General features: G+C 32.4%; 2 protein-coding genes across 7 annotated transcripts in view; one reads left to right on the forward strand and one right to left on the reverse strand.

Moving 5' to 3' along the window:
* Positions 1-552: 552 nt before the first annotated feature.
* LOC115876512 (mucin-6-like) overlaps positions 553-22,542 on the reverse strand; it is a 104,208-nt gene continuing 82,218 nt past the window's right edge. For all 5 annotated transcript variants that reach the window (XM_030892315.1, XM_030892314.1, XM_030892316.1 and 2 more), the window contains exons 6-7: positions 4,966-5,349; positions 553-2,220 (exon numbers count right to left, since the gene is read on the reverse strand). In XM_030892315.1, coding sequence (XP_030748175.1) covers positions 764-2,220; positions 4,966-5,349 — 1,841 coding nt within the window. In that variant the 3' untranslated portion in view covers positions 553-763. The remainder of the gene's footprint in view (positions 2,221-4,965; positions 5,350-22,542) is intronic.
* On the forward strand, positions 12,412-18,726 carry LOC115876516. 2 transcript variants are annotated; one of them, XM_030892325.1, is made up of 8 exons: positions 12,869-13,085; positions 16,421-16,644; positions 16,908-17,132; positions 17,355-17,459; positions 17,587-17,652; positions 17,740-17,963; positions 18,062-18,221; positions 18,444-18,726. In XM_030892325.1, the coding sequence occupies exons 2-8, from the start codon at positions 16,434-16,436 to the stop codon at positions 18,593-18,595; spliced, it is 1,143 nt and encodes a 380-aa protein (XP_030748185.1). In that variant the 5' UTR covers positions 12,869-13,085; positions 16,421-16,433; the 3' UTR covers positions 18,596-18,726. The 2 variants fall into 2 exon arrangements, with proteins under 2 accessions (XP_030748186.1, XP_030748185.1); XM_030892326.1 differs by lacking the exon at positions 16,421-16,644 and having other exon boundaries at positions 12,412-13,085.

Below are 22,542 nucleotides of genomic sequence, written 5' to 3' on the forward strand. Positions count from 1 at the left end.
TTGGTGATAATTTGGAACACCGTGTGGAATTTGTTAAAAGCCAAGAAGTTTGAAAATCGTTTTATCATTTAGGTGTATCTTTTCTCGATAGTTTATTTTTTGGAGATATTCGCATTCGACACTAATATTTTTTCGTAATTTTTACATTAAAACCATGCCTTTGCTTTTGGTCCCAGTCAACAGACCTATAAAATAGTGTTTGTGATTTATGTAGTGTCGCTGTTATTGAAATATATTATTATTGTCTGTTGGCCAGTTACTCTAGCAGAGATGGTTTCCATGTTTCCAAGTCCAGAAGTTGTAACCGTTATAGTTGCTTTAATTGAAGATGATAAAGATCAACATTATGTGTAAATAATGTGGCGGCATCTAGTCTGACACCCATGCAACATTTTATCCGACTTAAGAAATCCCATAAGAATTTCACCGACCTGGACAAGACTAATTTGAAATTCCTCATTTTTACCCATTTTACCCTCATTTTAATTGTTTAACATGTTGCAGCGTTGCCGATGTTAAATATAATTACAAAAATTATAAAACAATAATTTGTATATAAATACTCTTTATTTACATGATTACATTTCTGTACAATTTTAAACTTAATATTAGTTGATTGCAGTTGCAGATTTTATACAATAGGACTCATTGTTGACTTAACTTTATTCTTAAGAATGTTAATATACTGGTAACTAACTGGTAACGTTTTAATTTTATTGGCAGCATGTATTGTTTTAGGCATTTTTATATTTTATTTTAGGTACTATGGTAAGTATTTCTCTCTTCGTCTTAACCATAAACATATACTAAAACTACTACTAACTAGAGCGAGCGAGATCAAAACTGTCGAGGAAAACAAAAAATTTTGTGTTGATATACAAACATGATCTTTTGTACTGAGCTCTAAAACTGTTTTTTCGTTAATATCTTCAGGTAGAATTATTTGAAGGCGTTTGCCCATGATTGTACCGTCACTTAATGATGCATTTGCTGCTGATACATCTCTTCTACGCCTCTTGCTGGGTTCTAATTGTTGATTTTCTTTTGAACACATGTCGCAATCTGTTTTACAAAGCTCAATGTTACATTCAATAGTTAGGTCCATAATGTCAGGGAATTTAAAGGCGTTGAAGTACGCGTAGGCTATAATAGAAGCCCCCGTGCTCCCCGTTTCTCTTGTTTTCTGGAAAGCTCCGAAAACTTTAGGTTTCAACACACAACCATCTTCGTCAGTTAAAGCTATGATGTTCTTTTCATCAGAATCAATCGCTTTGCAATCTTTGACTTGTAAGTCGAATCCAGGGTCACCGCTGACAGACACAGCTAACGTCATTTGTTCTCCGATCTTGACTAAACCATTTGCAGGTTCACCAAAAGGTCCTCTACCAAGAAGGACATCAAGTTTGGCCATGGCGGTGTCTCCACTGAAAGTAACAATTTCTTGACTCAACATGCCGATGCTGAAAGCCGCTCTAAGTGTATCTTTAATATTTCCTTCCCATAAACATCTGACAGATCTAACAGTATCCCACACTTCCTGTATTCCCGCTTCGTTTTGCAGCACTAGGACGTTCTCTAAGTAAGATTGGTTCTGAGTGTCAAAGGCGTTTACGAATTCAGTTCCACAAGTGTTCAGACTTACTGTGAAGGTGTATTTGGTTTGACCTGAGTTCTCTGGAACATATCTGCATTCGTTGTTGCTGAAGTGACCCTTAGAGTAAATAATTCCGTTGAATTCTCTGTTAAATTCAATGGTGATGGTCATCATTTCTTTTCCACAGATTACGTCAAGGGAATGAATATGAGGAGGATGCTTTGAATCATCATCTGCAGCTACAGAACTTTCGGCATTTCCAGGAATTGTGTTGGCTTCGGGGTTCTCTGTGGTTTTCAACTCCCCTTCAGTTTCACTTGGTGTAGAAGCAGTAAATCCGCTTGGAGCTAATGTAGTTCCCGCATGAATAGATACAGGTTCTTCAGACTTTAATCGTCCTTCCTGAGTGACTGATTCTGAAGTTGTTAAAGCAGGTCCTTCAGGTGTAACCGGCACTTCAGTTTGATATTCTGAGGTTTCTACTGGTTTAGTTTCAGAGGGACTCGTTTGTTCAGCTCGTGGCGTTGTTCCTTCAGGTAGGGCAGTGGAAGGTGTTAAGTCTACCTGTGGTATAGATTGGCCTGCTTCGGGGTAACCGGTACTCACATCTGATGGTTGGGTGTAACCTAAAAAAAAATATATTTTTTTTTCCTTTCTTGGGTATGCGATATAGACGACTTCAAGGTTTTAGAATAAAGTGCCTGAAAAAGCCCACTATGTTGGAGCGAAACGTCGCACAAAAAAAAAATCCATTTATCAATTTATTATAAAACCTCATAGGTCCCCAAGAAAGGAAAAACATGATATGGATATAATCTAATGGTTAAAGAAAAAAGAAATAATTAAACTATATAAAGTATCATAAAATATGTTCTTATCATGATCAGTATCGTTGTTTTCAGTTGCATAAAAAATAATATGATTTATTGATATAGATATCAAACAAAGTATTTTTAATTTGAGTCAGAAAAAAAGTCAAATGAATACGGTTTGACTTAAGCAATTTTGAACAACCTTTTTAGTCCGGGAGGCAGCGTCTTTTTTTTCAAGGAATTTAATCCCGGCTGAATTTAATACAGTAGGTTATACCACGTTATGTTCATATTCTAAATGACAAATCCGACCGTCAGCCTCCGTACTAGCGGTGGGTGCGAGCATGGGAGACTGCGATATTCGTAAAAAAATTGAATTTCTGAAGTTATTTCATCCCGGGTGAAACTGCTTGTATGTAATATTGATGTTATGTAGTAATAAAAAACGACCGTCAGCCGGTCGGCTGAGGGTGGAAAATACGTCAGTCGGGCGAGTGAACGTAGAAAAAAATACGAAATTCAAATGATTATTTCATCCCGTTTGAAACTTTTATACAAGATTTCGTACTTATATAGAAATATAATAATGACCTTCAGCTGCGTCTAGCGATGGTAAGACCGTCAGTCAAAGCAAAATTGTATGAGCGCGCGCATGCATTTATACGACGCGCGGAATTTTCCATTGTCTGACTGACGGATTTTCGCCCAATGGGCAATCAGCTAACGCATATTTTTACAATTCTATCCAAACCCCATCTGGATATCTTTTTCGAAACCAAAGATATTAGCATAATAAATAAAATATAATAAATACGAAAAAGTAAGACATTAATTACCTTATTTTATCAGTATTCTAAGGTATCTGTATCTAATAAAAAATGTATAAGCTTTCCAATAAAAAATGAAATACAATCGATTAAGTTATTCCAATATCGATAATATACCAGAATACCAGAATATCGTAATACCAGATATATTAATATATTTAATAATTAAGAAGCCAATGACAGTGAACAAGAAGCGACGCCTCAGTGAAGTCATGATAAAACAAGTCAATGATAAAAACGCTACTGACAATAATAACAATTTAACTTTTAAACTATTACTTCAAAATGTTCAAAAGCAACTTCTTTGCAAAGCTTACCCTAGCTTCACTGTGATGTCGCGTCGTTTCTTGTTCAGTGTCATTGGCATCTTAATTATGTATTCATAATAAATATGTATTTATAATGAATACATAATTAAGATTAAGTATTTATACATCTGATAATGTGGCATTCTGGCATATTATCGGTATTAGAATAAATTAATCGTTTGCATTTTATTTTTTATTAGAATGGTTATTATCACAAAGGCTACTGATACAGTGACATAAAAATAAGGTTATTTTTTTGTATTTATTATATTTTTGCTAATATCTTCGTTTGGAAAAAGATATCCAGATGTGGCTTTTGCTGACTTTTAAGTTTTTATTCCTCTTTACTATCAGCCTTGATCAGCTAAAATTGCTTAACTATTGCATATAAATTTTTTGAAGAAACGCACAAGGTTTGTTAATTTGTAAGACAGCGCTCTTTTACTGTTAAATGCTAATTATGGTTATTTATATGGTATAATATAAAATAAAATGCTCTTTTAAATGAGCACTAGTTCATTGGATTCTGATTAACCAGTCCGGAGGTATTATCATTTAAATAAAAACAAATGTAACCTTCCTCCACCACTACTTTTTTATAGCACCCCTTATCTAGGCAGAATGTTGTCAAAATTCCATTTTCTTATTTGCTATAGCAGTTGCGCCCTCTAGCGGCCATTCTACAAACTTGGAAAAAAAATCACTTCCAGCAATTTCTCATTGCCTCTTTAGTTATAAATATTTTTTTCCGCAGTCTCTATAGCAAATACTTTTTGAGATACAGCCAGCGCTATTCTTAGTGAAACACCCGGTGCAAAATTATTAATGCATACCTTCAGTAAATCGTAAAAAAACAATTGAAATTAATAAATATGATAGTTTTAATAAATAGAAATGTGAAAATATGCGTCAGCTGATTGCCCATTGGGGGAAAAGCCGTCAGTCAGACCATGGAAAATTCCGCGCGTCGCGTCGTACTATATTTTGCCATGACTGACGGTCTTACCACCGCTAGACACGCACCTGACGGTCATTAGTCATTATTATATTTCTATATACGCACGAAATCTTGTGTAAGTTTCAAACGGGATGAAATAATAAATTGAATTTCGTATTTTTTTCTACGTTCAGTCGCCCGACTGATGTATTTTCCACCCTCAGCCGACCGGCTGACGGTCTCTGTCATCAATATTGCACACAAGCATTTTCACCCGGGATGAAATAACTTCAGAAATCATTTTTTTTACGAATATCGCAGCCTCCCATGCTCACACCCACCGCTAGTACGGAGACTGACGGTCGGATTTGTCATTTAGAATGTGAGTATAACGTGGTATAACCTACTGTATTAAATTCAGCCGGGATTAAATTCCTTGAAAAAAAAGCCGCTGCCTCCCGGACTATTACTGTTATAACAGTCGTACCATTTGACGATGTGTAAGGAAGAGCATCGGTATGTAACGTTGGCCCAACTGTCGAAGTTCCTGCTTGATCTTCGTGTGGACTAGTATACAACTGTTCTGTAGTACTCTCATGTTGGCCACCAGGCACTAGAGAAACGTTAGGTTTTTGTGGAGTTTCTGGAATTTCAGGGAACAATCTGCTGGGTAGTTCAGGTTCTTTAGGTCCTTCTGGCTCTTCAGGTGCCTGAGGAGTGGTTCTCGGTTGCTCTGATGGCGGTTCGGTAGCTTCGGTGAGGAATGGAACGTCTGGATGGATGTTAGGGTATCCTGGAACGGCGGGTTTTTCTTCTGGACTTGGTGTATCAGAAGGAATTCCTGCCGATTCTGTTGTGGGATATGTAGGCCCTGTAAAAGGTTTTAACTGTACAGTTTTGTAATAACTTTTTTGTTTAGTAAGATAGCTACGATTTTATAACTTGTAGTCCTTCTGAAAAAAAAACATTGCATACCAAGCCAAAAATTTTATAAACCAATCAAAATTAAAAGCTAATACATTAATTTCCGTTGCCAACTGGAATTTGAAAAAAAAATAAACGGAGTACATACCTATTGATATAGCTATTTGGAAAGGGCAATAAAAGTAATTAAAGACCGACCAAATGTGATTTTTTTTTGGTCGAAGCCGGAGCCGAGCCCAACTTCGGTCTGTGAGTGGGTCAAGTGGGTCACCTTCGGCCGAAGCCAAAGATATATGAAGTGGGAAAATTAAATTAAAGAAAAAAATATGATAGGATAAAGTGAAAGAAGGTCGAAAATAAAATCATCATGTTTTGATATTTGATATTATGTTTTGATATTATGTTTTGAAGACATTTTAAATTCTAATAATAGACATAAGAAATATTCTAATATACAGGCTGTTCCTTAATGACATGTTAATATTTAAGCAGGTAGTTCTTAGACCTATTCTATGAAAAAAACTTCATATGAATATATATATCCTAAACATCTTAACTTTTCAGATACAATGTGGTAAATTTTCTGATTTTTTTTTCAAAATATCTCTGATGTTATATTTGATACACGTCTTCCATGCATTAAAATTCTTATTTTGATATACCAAAAAAATTGTTTTATTTCTTCATTTCCTCCCCAGTCGATGAAGAAATGATTTCGATACAAGTCATCGCCTCACTGATTTTTTGAAAATCAATTTTATTTTTTCCTGTCGTTACTTTTTAGAAAATTAAAAAACTAATTGCACATTCTCATAGCCAATTTATTAGGGCTATCTGATAGTATTTTTAGATTTTCAAATTAGCTGATAATTTGTGAGATACAGAGGTCAACTTAATTTTTTTAAATACGGACCTGCATTTTTAATTTCAGGTTTTGAAAGAACTCGAAAAGTCTCCCGAACATTTGAACACAATTTATTTAAACTAATTTCAAGTCCGCCTCTGTTTTTTTTTAAATATTTAATCTATTCAACGTTACAATATTGATAAGCTTTCAAACTTAACAATATGACGTGAGGTAAAACATTGAATACGGAAGATCAAATGCAATAAAATCATATAAAATTATATAAAATAAGTAATATAAATATAATATAGTATAAACAATCAAATCGTTTCCCCGGAAGATGGATTGGAAATAGTAGAGCAATATAATGGCCAGCGAGGTTTCTGGTCTGGATCTGTCGCCAAGGGGCGGGGGGGGGGGGTGCCTTACTTGCATCATAATTACTACGATTAATATTATGCATATTATTAGATTAGATTAAACATTAAGATTTCAAATTTACAACAAAGAGATTTAAAAATAATATATTTAAATTGCTGACCTGGATATTATTTATTTGATTCTTTCAATTGGCTCGATTTCCCTTATTCAATGTTAATTAGCGCTGATCAATATTGTTGCAATCAATATAATCAAATATAATCAGATTAAAATAATTTAAAAACCCAGAGTCGGACTTGAAATTATTTTAAATAATAATAAAATAGTTTTGTTATTGTTAAGGTACTCAAAACAAAAAAAAGTATCAAGTGTGACATATTATTATACTCAGAAGACCGAGCTCTTTCAAAACATGAAATACATAATGCAGGTCCATATTTAAAAAAAATAAGTTGGCCTCTGAATTTCACAAATTATAAGCTAATTTGAAAATCTAAAAATACTATCAGATAGCCCTAATATAGTGGCTATGAAAATGTGCAATTAGTTTTTTGATTTCCTAAAAAGTAGCGACAAGAAAAAATGTAATTGATGTTCACGAAAATCAGCTTTTTTTTTCAAAAAAGTCAGCAATCCTTGAAATTTTTAAATCTTTTTGATGGCATCTTGGTGAACATCCCAAGGAGCAACTTTGCCCCAATTTAACCATCTTCGTATCTATTACGGTTTCCGAGATACCAGTGCTCGTACCTCGAATTTGTAGCACCCTGTATACTGTGATTTTATAAATTTTAAACGTGATGCGTTCATATAAATCACTCCTTGACTACGTAAGTTATTTGTTAATGTACAGTACGTCTGTCCGTTCTGTAGTTACGGGGTATCCGTGAGAGGAGAAACGACTCTCGATGTTTTTCGTAAAAAATTAGACGACGCGTCCCATCAATAAAAATTCGACAAATTTGCAAGTAGGCAATAAAATGAGTGGGCGGGGCGATTTGCGGTGACGTACCCGTCAACTCGACGTATAAAATATATTGCTGTTTATTTAAATGTTTTTTTGTCCGCATTCCTTTCATAGAGACAGATCCAGTAGACGTACAGTACGTCTGCTGGATCTGTGTCTATATATTTTAAATAAACAGTAATATATTTTACACGTCGACTTGACGAGTACATCACCGCAAATCGCTCCGCCCACTCATTTTATTGGCTACTTGCAAATTTGTCGAATTTTTATCGATGGGACGCGTCGTCTAATTTTTTACGAAAAACATCGGGAGAATATCGTTTCCCCTCTCACGAATACCCCGTAGCTATAGAACGGACAGACGTACTGTACTTTAAGTAATGGTTTCTGTTCATTTATTTTGCTTTATATTTTGGGGTTATTAAGAGAATCACAACCGACATTATGTACAGGGTGTCCCATTTTGGTTGAAATCATACGGTATCTCCGTTATTAGTAAAGATAGGAGGATGGGGTTTGCACAAACCTTTTTTTTGTCAAACGGAAGATGCTGTCAACAAAATTTTTATAGCCCTCTTCGTTTCTGAGCTACAGGGTCTTTTTGAAAATATTGCAATTTGGGACAGCCCCCGTATCCTGTATCTCCGTTATTATGGATGATATCGAGAAGGTGAAAACTGACTCTTGTAGAACTTTTTACGTAGAATACAGTTACGTAGTCTGTTTTTATACGAAAAAAATATTTTTGAAGATACGAACTAAAGTTATGTTTTTTTCAAATGGAACACCCTGTATCTTTATAAATCATAATGATCCGCCTTGTTATGAGCTTCTCAAAAATATATATCACTCTATATTTATTTTCACTATTTACTGCAATATTTAAAATATGTCATTTTCTTATTAGTAGGCCGTGATAAATAACAAAAAATCAAAATGGTATTTACTAAAATAGTTATACAAATATTAAAATTTTATTTGGAATTGATATATTTTACTTTTGAACGTAATTTATTATAACGGGATGGGTTTGCAAAAATCTAAAAGCTTGCATTATTAAAGCATTTTCCAGGTGTTCGACATTGTGTTAGTTGCCACGATATATTTCATATTTCAAAAATCCCCAAAATCAGAAATCGAGACCGGACAAATTCGGGAATAATCAGAGGCGTAGGTATTAACACTTGAAACTGCCCAAAGCCCTGGGATATTTTGGCGCCCCTATTTTTACTCCATCTATTTTTTTTTCATTATACAAATGACCCAAATATGAAAAAGTAAAAGTGCAAAACATTTTATTCTCAAACAACAGAAAACATTTTATTTCTCAACGACAACAAAGGATCCGAGTTTAGATATTATCTATTCTAGATAAACATAAAAATTCACAGTCCTTTACAAAGATGCAAACTGGGGGGGGCATTGAAAATGATGAATAAAAACGTAAAAATATGATTAGTGTTAATATGAGTGTATTACATACATATGTTTAAATAACGAACTTTAACAAAACAACAGATTTAAAGATTCACTGAAAAAGTAGTAATGTTAACATTAAATAAAAACATTACCAATAATAATTATGCACGATCGCACCTATCCGTAAAAACAAGCAAGCAAAGAAACCTCGAAAAAACAAAATAACATACAAAAACATCAGGTTAACATGATGACAGATCATGATCAATGACAGATAAAGAATTCTTACGGAAAGTTACACTTTACGATATAATTTTTTAACTGTTAAAAGGCAAACACCCATTTAAACACAAACTTTTAATACCTACTACTGTATCTAAAAGACTTTTTAAATTACTAAATTCTTAGCCACGCTTCTGTTTTTCTTTGGCTGTTGTGCGTCACGTCACAGATTAACAGGCCTTACGTTGGCACCACAAGGCGATGCTGCAGACCACTAGGTAGACCGGTAGAAATTTATGTTATACAACTTGTAGTCAATCTACAGAAATATTATCGAAAACTTTTTTTCTTTTAAAATGTGTTCAGATTTTGTAAAAAGTATAAGTCAAAAAATCAAAAACTTAAATTTGATATGAGTTTCTTAGTTTTTAACTAATATAGTGGCGAATTACAAAATTCCTTTTCAATGAAAAATTAATGAGTTAAATAAAATAATTTAATAAATTACTAGCTTTTTTCTCGCGACTACGTTCGCGTTACACCTCGAATCGTTCATGCATTGATTTAAATGATTTTTTACTTCTTTATAGAGAGCTAGTGAGCATATAGATGTTTTTTATTTTTCATCTTTTTTTTTATTTATTAAGATACTAATACTTTCTCTTTATAGGTTATTTTTTATTCTTTGAAGGATAATTGAGGAAGATATATTTCTGTTATGATGTCACTAAATAAACCCTTGTATATAAATTTTTATACTGTCTGGTTTATAATGTTATAGTATTGCATTTTCGTACAGCAAACTTTCATTCCCTATTCTACTTCCTAAGGGTATAAATTTCATAAATTCGCTTTTACCTTTGTGCCAATTTTTATGTGTATAATCCAGAGGTCACCAAGTTTTATATAAACTTTACTAACTTTACCCATTTGGTTGATGAATTTCAAAATTTCTTCTAATTCTTTTTGTAGGATTTTATTCTTCTAGACCAAATAGTAAGGAATTTTCATACAACAAACTGTTCCGAGATAATTTTACTCTCTAAGAGGATGAATTTCCTAAAATCGCTTTGTGTAGCTAATTAACTAATGTCGTTTAAACGAACCTTTGTGCTAATATTTATGTATCTAAAGCTGGCGGCATGAACTCACTCTAAAATATCTAAAAACGTAATATATAATCTAACTGACACACTAACTGACAATGACAAATAATTTATTTCTGGAGGTATTGTGTGTAGGTGAATTTATCAGGTATGTTTTAGTATTTAGTCGTTTTTACACAAAGAAATAGCCATTAAGCACTATAAAAATACTTCATAACAAATCTACACATATATACCTTTCATTTAAAAAAGAATCATCAAGATTGCAAAGCGGTTTCTGGGGATGGATGCAACAAAAAACCCTTTGAGCTTTTATATATGTATGGATTAATTATTTTTCCAACATATTTTACTTTGCAAACTTTTATAAATATTCAGACTCGCCAATATCGTACTCCACCGTGTCCAGCCTGTTTAGACAAACGTAGACCGATTCCTCTTCGGCCGCGTCGTGACCCTGGCCGAAGGAAGAGTCTTGAAGACGCTCATCCGCGCATAGGAATAAGTTGACTGCGTAGCGTATTGCGTATTAATCGATTCTGAAACTTTCTATCTCGTGTATAACATGTTACGCAAGTTTATTATTTTAATCTCGATTTTAATAGATAAATGTGAAATGCCACCTGAATATCTTCCGCCATGACATAAGTTTTTACTTTTTACTTTTTGTTATGGTAAAGTGATTTTTTATAAACTTTATTCAATAACGTATATTTTCCTCCATTTGTGATTTTTTAATTTTAAGCGAAAATTAAGTATAACATTTTAGAAAAAAGAAACACTGTAATATTTAAAAGAATAAGAAGAAATTAGTCTTATTTTGAAAGGAAAATATAGAAAAAACTCTTTCTATAGAAAAAGTCTTTATACTAACCAGAATCCGGTGACATATACGCGGTCTCACCGGAAACATTACTTATTACTTCGCATAACTTGAAGAATATCTACTTTTAATAATAAACACTTCAGAAATACACCAGTAGAAACATTTATTATTTGAGATTAAAACTCGAATTAAATTATAAATATTAGTTACCTATGTTGTTATAGCTTTTATAGGCCTGTTTAACGACTTAATAAGTTACCTAGCGAAAAAATCTGTGCGCGTACCTACCACTACTGTTACTGGTTAATTCGTTAAAGAAATATGTTACACAAGTTAAAAACGCTAAAATTTTAATGGTATTACTTGTGCATTATTGGCCTTATAATGTAATTTGTTGGAATTTTATCTTCTTTAAATATAATTAGACTTTTTAATGACTTTTAAGTTACCTAGGAAAAAATCTGTGCACGTACCTATCAGTATTGTTACAAGTTAATTCGTGAAACAAATGTGTTACATATTATTCGTGGTATTAGTGGTATTATATTGGAATCAGCTTGGCATTAGTCGGGCATTATATGAGAAATTTTGGTATTTAATTTGTATTTTTGGCATTAGTATACAGACATTTGTCAGCGGTTTACTCCTTGTAGATAATCAAAAAGTTTTTTGATAAAATTTGCTTTTTATGTCAGATCGTTTCTATGAAAAATTACATTAGATTTTTATTAAAGACGCTGGGTAATTAAAACATTGACTAATAAAGCTTGTCCACTTTAAATAAGGGGTCACGAAATATACTCTTTGGAGTGTTTGGGTTAATGGGTGTATAATAAATTAATCGTTGTTTTATAATAAAAACCATAAAACATTTATTTGTGAGTAAAATAATGCAATGGTTGGATATCTCTCCTTTATAATTAGGTGACTAAAAATACACTAAAATAATTAGAAAAAAAATCTTGGACTTATTTAGTAATTACGTCAATATTAATTAATTGACATTCTAGTCTATTTTATTTTATGTACAAATATATTATTAAATTTTAAGCATTAAGTAATAAAACACTTTGTGCCCTCTTATATCGTAAGAGGTTACGAAATATACTCCTGGTTACACCCCTTACAGAGAACAGTGTAAGGGGTGTAAATAAATTGTATAATCACTGTTTTTTATAATAAAAATTATAAAACATTTCTTATTTGTGAGATTAAAAAAACAAAACAATGCATTCCCATATAACACACAATATCCGCAGGATATTCATAGAATGTCGAAATATCCCACTACAAGATCATCCTGCTAAAGACATCTATACGATATTCTCTAGACATTCTGAAATCCCGTAGATGTCTTAGAACAGGATATCCTATGGATATATCTGTCGTATATCTTATGTACATCTAGCTGAGATGTTCAAATATGCTCAAGATAATAAAATATCCTAATAATATTGTCTAGATATTTAAGAAAAATAAATAATTTACTAGTTTTTATATTACATAAAATGCAATAAATCATACTTTATGGGATTATACCTTAAAACATAATATTTTTATTTCTTCACGTGAATTTTTACTAGGCATTAAGTTCCTAGGATTCACCATTTCCAGTAAATACATCGAATTTAAAAAACCCGCGCAAAAAAATTCCCATAACTCATTTTGACAGTTGGGTGTTTACGGATTTATGACGCAGACGCAGTGATCAGTGGTCAGAGACGCTATGATTTCGACGTGTTTTGTGCTTTCGATTTTCCCGCTGATTTTATTGTTTCCATTCTGTTTACCGCCAAATTACCCTCTTTCCATGTGCTTTCGATCGTTATCATTTATGGTTATCATATGGTTATCATTTACAAGTTGTTGCGGTATACCGTTGTTGCTGTTTTTGTAGTTCATAAACATAAAGGTTAGTAATACAACATTCGAATACTTTTTAATATAATATAATTATTCATCATGCCCAAATTTAAAAAAAGTAAATCTGCTTTTTACCGAGCTCTGCAGCAAGATTCCCTAAATAATGTGACTGCTGGTATTGCTAAAGTTATTTCAAACCTAGAAACTGCTCAGTCATCAGATTTTGAGAATCATGCTCGCAGCTCTGTTGATCATTGCCCCCATCCTGAGCCTGAGACTGAGTCTGAGCCTGAGCCTGAGCCTGAGCCAGAGCCTGAGCCATTATCTTCTATGATTGATGTTTCCTTAAATGCCGATAAAGAGGGTACTGGGGTTACCATTCCTTATACTTATGGGTCATTAGAGGTGCCATTTGAGATATTTAGTGACGATACTGATATAGAATCTGAAAATGATTCCATTGAAGATTCACTCTTTGTCGGAGATCCTAACGAGCAAGCTTGCCTTTCCTCCCAGAATGAAAGCACTAATATGCCAGAGCAATTGCAGCAATGGGCTCTTTCAAATAATGTTACTAATATGGCATTATCAAATCTATTAAAACTTTTAAAACCACATTTTTCAAATTTACCATTAGAGGCAAGAACTCTATTAAAAACACCTAGAAAAACTTTGACCAGGTTGATGGATCCCGGTGAGTTTTATTACTTTGGTCTAGAAAAGCAGATTTTAAAACTTCTCCAAAGACAATATAAAACATTTTCTAAAAAAATCACAACCTGTGAAATATTAGTAAACGTAGATGGTTTGCCATTAAGCAAAAGTTCTGGGAGTCAGTTATACCCAATTTTGATTTCTCTGTTCGATTCAAATTTTGTCACTGTTGTTGGACTATATCATGGATATGAGAAACCTAAACAGTCTAATGATTTATTAAAGGAGTTTGTTGACGAAGCCGCCATTCTTTCTAATAATGGGGTCTGTTTCATGAATAGTAGAATTTCTTTCAAAATTAAAGGTTTTATATGTGATGCTCCTGCAAAATCTTTTGTTCGTTATACAAAAAATCATAATGCTTATAATTCATGCACTAAATGTTGTCAAGAAGGATCTTATATAAATAACCGTATTTGTTTTCCTGATTTAGAATTTATTAAACGTTCAGATGAAGATTTTTTGCTACTACGTCAAGAGGAGCATCACACAGGAACATCTATTCTATGTAATTTACCCAGTTTTGGTTTAGTTTCCTCATTTCCATTAGATTCTATGCACCTAATATTTCTGGGGGTTATGAAAAAACTACTTGTCACATTGTGGTGTGCAGGAAAACCACCTTATAAATTATCAAGTAGAAAATTGTCAGCCATATCAGAAAATTTATTGCGATTAAAAGAACACATTCCATTAGAATTTTGTAGAAAGCCAAGAGCTTTAAATGAAGTTAAAAGGTGGAAGGCTACTGAATTCCGACAATTTTTGCTATATACAGGACCATTGGTAACCAAAAGTACTTTGGAAAAAAAATATTATCAGCATTTTATGGTTTTACATTCAGCAGTGTTTATATTATCTAGTTCAGACCTCACAGAACCTAAATTAATCTATGCAGAGAGTCTTTTAAAATACTTTGTTAAAAAGTTTTATTTCCTTTATTCTGTGGAATATATGTCGCATAACATCCATAACTTGTTGCATTTGGCTGACGATTGTCGGCAATTTGGAAATTTAAACAAATTTAGTGCCTTTCAATTTGAGAATTTTTTACAAATTTTAAAGAAGTTAATAAGAAAATCTGATAAACCGCTACAACAAATCATAAACCGTATAACTGAAATTGATAATGTTGAATTAGGGATTCCCTTTTTCAAAAATAAACATATTCAACCAAGAACTCACTCTTCAGGACCCCTTCCTAATGGCTGTTATGATCCACAATACACTGAACATTTTTTTCCAAATTTTACATTGAAATTAGTATCACCAGATAATTGTTGCCGTTTAGCAAATGGAAGCATTTTTATTGTTGAGAATTTTGTTTCAAGTCTTAACAAGGAGATTAAGGTGGTAGGAAGAAAATTCAAAAATGTTTGTGATTTTTATAAAAAACCATGTCCCTCGTCAGAACTTGGAGTTTTTCAAGTGTCAGAATTGGATAACCATTTAGAAATTTGGTTATTAAGTGAGATTACATCAAAATATGTTAAATTGCCAAGTTCTAACAACAGTTTTATTGTTTTTCCTTTATTGCATATTTAAGTCAATTTTGGCACTTTCAAGTATAAAGCCCCGTTCACAGAACTTTGTATTGTCGCCAGCGACACGTCAAAAAATCCAATGAGTAATGAGATAGAAGTGTCTAGCCCCAGCAGGGAACTATTAAGCTTGACCAATCAGGTTGATTAGCGTGGTTATTTGGAAGGTGTTAATTCATTTGTGTTTGTCAAAAATTCTAACATGATTGGTCGGGCTTAATAGTTGCCTGCTGGGGCTAGACACAAGTTAATGAGATTTGTAAAAAATTCAAACAGCTGTCAATTTCAAATTTATACACCTCTCGTTGATTCTTTGAAGTGTCAACCAGTGTTGTAGCCAGCGACCCAACGTCTTCTCAGAACGACGTCGTGTCGCCAGCTACACTGATTGACACTTCAAACGACCAATGGGAGCTGTACTAAATTTAAAATTGACAGCTGTTTGAATTTTCTGCAAATCTGATTGGTTCTTTTTGACGTGTCGCTCGACAATACAAAGTTCTGAGAACGAGGCTGAGAATCATGCAACGTCGTTCTGAGAACGGGGCTTAAATATCTATATTTTTTCTTTCTAAAAAAATACATTTTAATTATACATGGTGTTCCTAGATATCATGTATGTATTAAACTAGGTGATTTTTTGGCTTTGGCTTTTAAAGGTGAGTCAAAAACCTACTTTTATAGAAAGTTTGATATCTTGAAAGCCATACAATTTGAGACCTATCTTTACATGAACTTTTGATCATAAAATAAGGTAAAGAACCACCCCCTTTCATATATACAGGGTATCTTATTTTGGTTGAGACTGGGTTTTTTGGTTATTAGTGGATTATGTCCATATATAGAGCTGAACCAAAACAAGACACCCTCTATATGACATTTAGGAACACCCTGTATAATTATGTAATAATTCCAATAATTCTTTTATTGGAATTCTATTTCTATTATTTAACTATTTAAAGTGATTAAAAAATAGTATCTCGATTTATTTCCATATATTGATTTTTATTTGTTACATATAATTGTACTGATGTTTGTTGGGTATCTGCCAGTGGGTTTTAGTAGGTTGTATAGTGTATGATGTATAGTGTATATGGTTGCATGTCTCTGTGGTATTTTTGTATTTTAGCAATATCAGAATCATGGTGTTAGCATGGCATATTGTGTTATTCATAGATGAAGAGAGGGTGGAGACCTTCCCAAAATGTTGGGTGATAAACAATAACTTGGGTTACTGGCCTAACACAAAAAAACTTAGTACTATAACAGCATTAATTAAGGGCTGCTCTTTACCCGAAAAGGATACCTGGGATCTTGTAAAAATAAGAATAATTGGAAAGAATAAAATTTATGGTACAGGTTTACACTAGCAATATTTTGTTAAATCTATATGTATATGGTATATATGTTATGATTAAGGTCTAAAATAAAGCATGTATGTGTGTTAATCTCAATATTACCTGGTTAATATCACAACATAAAGGAAAACAAAACCAAACCCAAACATTAACTCGTTAATGGCGATATTATAATAATTAATATCAATTATTGATATTAACTCCATTTTAGACTTTAGCCATAACATATATATACAATATACAGGGTATTACTTTTAGATGATTATTCACAAGCGTCTCGTGCCGCCAGCAAGGCTTGCTTTAAAACTGACATTGAATCTACTGACTGCGACGAAAATATTCAAACTAATTCCTCAAAGGGTAGACCAATCATCCGGAATAAAAGATATTTAATCTCAGACGACGATATGGTTGAATCAAGTGACAGTGAGGTTGAAAGTAGTGCCTCCTCATTGAAGTCAATTCCATCTAAGCCTTTGACAGGTACCTATCTGTTTTTATATTTATCTGCAATTAGTATACAGGCTGTAAATAGAAGTGTGAAATAATTCAGGTGTTATATGCCCTAATGTTTAGGGCATATTATATTCATATGAAATATTTTCTTAGAACGAAGTATAAAGAATCATCTATATTTTTTCATTTTTATTTACACCCTGCATATTTATGGACAGCCTCTTTTTTTACATTCTGCATATGTTTTAGGTAAAGAAACCAAAAAGCAAGAAAGGCAGATAGCTAGGAGCCAAGACTTCAGGCAAGAATCTGCAACTTCTCAAGAGGATACTCTTTTTAGAAATAGAAATGAAGGTATTGTTATTTTTTTAATATTACTATAGTAATAGAAAGTTTTCTATTTGCACTATTTGATCACTTACTTACTTGATGTTTTTATATCAGTTTTCTTCAGATTATGCATACTTCTAATCTGTTTCAGACTCCACTTCAAAAATTAGAGAGAAAGAGCCAATTAATAGAGAGGCACATGGCAAAAGCTATGAAGGTAAGGTGCTTTCAAGTAACATTTATTTTGCGTTTCATTCTAGATCTTTAGAAGTCAATGGAATTTTATTAAAATATTTGGTTTTAGAGATATTGACAAAAATGTGCTCTAGAATTTCATATTTAACGCTATTAACCAAGGGTATAGCAGAGGACACTACCCTCATAAAGTTACAAATGGAAAATTTACAGATATCAAATCCATCGCAAGCTACCCCTAATGAAGAAGTATATAACTTTCCATTCGACAACACTGATTCATTCGAGGAGTTTGAAAAAACCCTTGAAAAGAGGGAGGCATATTCAAATTTCGTAAGTTGGCCTTATTTAGTATATACCAGAAGTTTAATGTATTATAACTTTATAGATATGAAGAAATTGTCAAATACATGACAGATTTTTTTTTTCAGGTAAATTTCATCTCACGTATAGGTGGAGAGTCAGCTTATGAGTTCATTAAAAGGGTTATGGGTCGCCTGGTGACAGATGAGGTAGCAGCAAAATATTCTTTTACAGGCCACAAAGGCAAAAGGCCAATAGGCCAGTTTTTAATCACGAAGGCATTAAAAGGTATGTATTTTATTTTGTTGTTGTGTCATAAGTGTCATGTTAAAGAACAGTGTCTCTAATTTTAGTACTTTCTTTTAAGTAAAGCCAAATCAAACATAAAATGGTCATTTGCTATTTTTTTTATGCTTTTTCTATCACTTTAATAATCGTTTCGGAAATTTTAGGCTTTTTTTTAAGATTAATAAAAAAAATATGAAATTATAAATAATAAATAATTTTTAGATGCTTCTAGAAATGTAAACTACTTAAAACATTGCACTGAAAATGATCTAGAAAAAAAATTAAGAGACTGGCTTAGGCATGCTCCAGCTAGAGCGAATAAACGTCAAGGGGTTCCTCCTAATAATCCTCCTCCGCCAGAAGAGGATGAATGATTTTGATAATTATTTAATGTTACTGTAAAATAAATTTAAAAATTATAAATATTTATTTATAATTAATAATTATAAATAAAAAATTAATTAGCAAAAAATAAATAACTCTATTATTTGTTAGAACACCGTGATACACAGAATATTATTTAATTTAAATAAGTGAAGAATTATTTTCTATTATTAAATGCAAAATGTTTACCAGCAACCTGAATACTTAAGATATCCAAATGCTAGAGATCAATATTTACATTTTATGCCATATAGGAAAAAATTCTGGACTGCCCCTAATGTCATCTTTTTAGTTTCTATGAAAATTTTTCAAATATATCAATTTAATTTTTGCACACACCCACATTTTGGCTTAGCCTCAAAGCTATACTAATACTGTTAGTGATATATAATTTGAAATATCTTAACTCATACAAATAGTTCTAAATTTTCATACAAAATATGAATTGACATAATATGGCATGGCTATTAATAGATATACATATTGTGTCAAAAAATTTTATTTTTTTTGCAGTGCAGTGGCGAAATACCCATAAAGGATTTTTTTGGAAAATTTTTTTTTTATAATTAAGAAGTATTGTCAAATAACAGTCCTATCAGAATGTCCTAAAAATATTCTATAATGCTCCTAAAATCATCTCTATATTATCCTATAAATATCCCAAATAATCGTAAAAGGCTTGCCTAGGGATGTCTTGAAGATGACTTTTTTTGTCCCATTTGGATATCCTATAAATATCCTTCTCTGGTTTTTGGATATCCCTAAGATATTTACTATATCCTTGGTGGATATTCCCAAGATATTTATAGGATTCAGAATGTCCTAAAAATATTCTATAATGCTCCTAACATCATCCCTATATTATCCTATAAATATCCCAAATAATCGTAAAAGGCTTGCCTAGGGATGTCTTGAAGATGACTTTTTTTGTCCCACTTGGATATCCCATAAATATCCTCCTCTGGTTTTTGGATATCCCTAAGATATTTACTATATCCTTGGTGGATATCCTCAAGATATCTATAGGATTGTGTTGTGTTATATGGGTTGGTTAAAATAAGTACATTCAATACATATGTATGTGTTATAACTTAATATAGCCATTACTATTATACTATTGTTATTAAAATAATATGTGTGTAACATATTTCTTTAACGAATTAACCTTTAACAGACATTTATATGCCCAGTATATTTTTGTTTAACAAACCAATCAGGAAAAATCCAAAACCTACCGTTATAGGAGGTACAAGATGATTAAACTTATATAATGACAACTACTTATCGGATAACAAATTAATTACTACTGTCAACTAGTTCAGCTACTGTCTAGGTAGAATATACCTAGTAGTAGGTAGAGTACCTACACCTACCTATGATGTAGGTAGATTAAAGCTTATTTTGACGTTACCTCTCACTTCGGTGTCACAAGCTGAATTTTTCAGGGATGGAAGTACAGTACATGATATGGGGACCCTTATTCCGAAAGTAGTGCAAAATTAGACCGGGTAAAAAGGCACTATCATCAAAAATCGATATATTAATACCACCGTATAGAGAAAACAAATACTTATTTGTTGATCCAGTACACAATAAAGTCTTCGTAGGGAGTAGTTTTTTTATATTATCTACAAAAAACATTTCCATTGAAGCGCTTATGACCAAAAACTTTTTAACATGAATAATCATTTTAATCATGCGAAAATTTGGTTTAAAAATAGATTTTTTAATATAACCTACATTTAAAGAAAAAACGAAGGCCTAAATGAAAAAAAAGAAACAATTTAAAAGTTTCGCAACATGTCTTGATAAGGTATCAAAGCAAACCCCATATTTTTTGCTTTTTAAACTATTAAAGATATATCAATAAACAATTAGCGATGTAATGGTTTTTGCGCGCGCTGGCCGACTGCCGCCGCTGCGCCGAGATTTCCTATACCCTTGTATATATGACGTCATGGTGTGGCAAATGTAGCATTTTAATTCGATTTGGGCTCCCTTATATAGGATAACAGAAACATTTTCAATGTTAATATAAAAAAATAAACGTTTAAAATCTAAAAAACATGCTTTTTCTTACCCTAATAACATAAATACTAAACTATGTAATAAGTATTATAAAACAAAATAACCTTATGAAAAAATCTTTTTTTCTGGATTTATTTTCTGCAAGAACTTGTATTATTTCTGTTGCGTCCAAATTTTTAAGTAAATCTGATCTCCTGAACAAGTTACTGCCTGGGATATATAAACAGCCTTAATGCTATTTCTAAGTTTGGAAATATTCCAGCTAGATTTTCTTTCTTAAGTTTTTAGTAAGTTTCTTGGATCCAGCGGAAGATTCGGAATATATTTAACTTGGACCATTTCGTTTTCAATAGCAATATCCAGATCATTTTTATAGCTATTGGTCAATTTCAAGCAACCTTGCTTAAGATCTTCATCACTTAAGCAGGCTAGATTGGTAAGAAACCCAAATCTTTCTCTACTTCTTGGTACGCATCTTTCCTTTTTATGAGTTCATTTATTAATTTATCTATTAAGGGAAAAATTAGATAGATTGATTTTATATCACTAACGCGGTACAGCGGGTGCGGCGCCGCGCCGTCGGAGGCGCGGCGGGAAAATCGAAATTAAACTATAAAATACAACAATAAATAATAATTGCAAATCACAATTATTATTATTATACAATTATTTTAGTTTTAGTTATCATTATTATTACGGCATAGTATGGAATACGAAATATATAAGTGACTGATTTTTAACCGTTTTTTAAAAAGCCGTTTTTTTTCTTCGGTTGAAAGTGCTTCTTAGTCTCACTTCATATCTTTTTCGGTAATCGGTTTGGTTTTGGTTGTCTTTTGACTGGGAAATGTGGCGCCCTTTCAAATTTGGCGCTACAAGCCTTGGCTTGGTCGGCTTGTACTATAATCCGCCTCTGGGAATAATAAGGGAGGCCATCATATAGATCCATTGGTCCAATTCATTGATTTGAGAAATAATAATTTAACAGAATTCTAATATTTTCGTTGTAAGTTAAGTTGTGAGGGGGAGCCCCATCTTGCTGAAAGTATATTTCACGTAAATTAGCTAAAGGAATATTTAAAAGTCCCGATACGATAGCTTCCAAGGTTTACAAACAGCGGTAGAGAGTTAAGTTTCCCTAATATATTAAGAATTTATAGTACGAGAGCTAGCAACGTCGGTAAAACAAGTATTTTAAGACGTCTGGCTCTTTGATATATCTTTTATTATGCTCTCTAGAACAGCATGCGGCCCGTCTGGCTGCCGGTAAACGTTGCGTTCCCTACTGCGCATTGAAAAAAGATCCTATATTTTTATTAGTCCTTTAAATTCTAGTATTGAATATAAATCGAACATGTCTCCATAGCGCAGTGCGTAGAGTTTCCGAAGAACAGAATATAAACGAAAATAAAATAAAAAGTATTTGACCTGACCCGGTTTCGAACTCTGAATCATTGGTTCGTGGACGGAAACTCTACGCACTGCGCTATGCAGACATGTTCGATTTATATTCAATACTAGAATTTATAGGACTAAATTAATAAAAAATATAGGATCTTCTTCCGATGCGCAGTAGTAAATGCAACGGGTATCGGCAGCCAGACGGGCCGCATTCTGTTCCAGAGAGCATAGTAAAAGATATATCAAAGAGCCAGACGTCTTAAAATACTTTCTCGAAAACGTTGCTAGCTCTTAGACTATTATTAGTGGCTCTCAAAATAAAACAGCAGTATACTTTTAATAATTCTTTAGTTTCTTTTATTATCAATCATGGCTTACTAATAAATTTGATCTTTTAATATATTTTTTTTAAATAATGCACTAAATAGTGAAAATAAATATAGAGTGATATATATTTTTGAGAAGATTATGGCAAGCCAGATCATATAATTTATAAATATACAGGGTG

This window comes from Sitophilus oryzae, unplaced genomic scaffold (genome assembly GCF_002938485.1).
Source record: "Sitophilus oryzae breed Bouriz unplaced genomic scaffold, Soryzae_2.0 scaffold_1436_pilon_pilon, whole genome shotgun sequence".
NCBI classification, from domain to species: domain Eukaryota; kingdom Metazoa; phylum Arthropoda; class Insecta; order Coleoptera; family Curculionidae; genus Sitophilus; species Sitophilus oryzae.

Excerpts from the sequence above, each read along its gene's own strand:
- LOC115876516 (XM_030892325.1), top strand. The coding sequence starts at position 16,434 with ATGGTGTTAGCATGGCATATTGTGTTATTCATAGATGAAGAGAGGGTG. Across the intron at positions 17,460-17,586 it reads TTTTAGAAATAGAAATGAAG|ACTCCACTTCAAAAATTAGA; the intron begins GTATTGTTATTT and ends AATCTGTTTCAG. Across the intron at positions 17,653-17,739 it reads ACATGGCAAAAGCTATGAAG|AGATATTGACAAAAATGTGC; the intron begins GTAAGGTGCTTT and ends ATTTGGTTTTAG.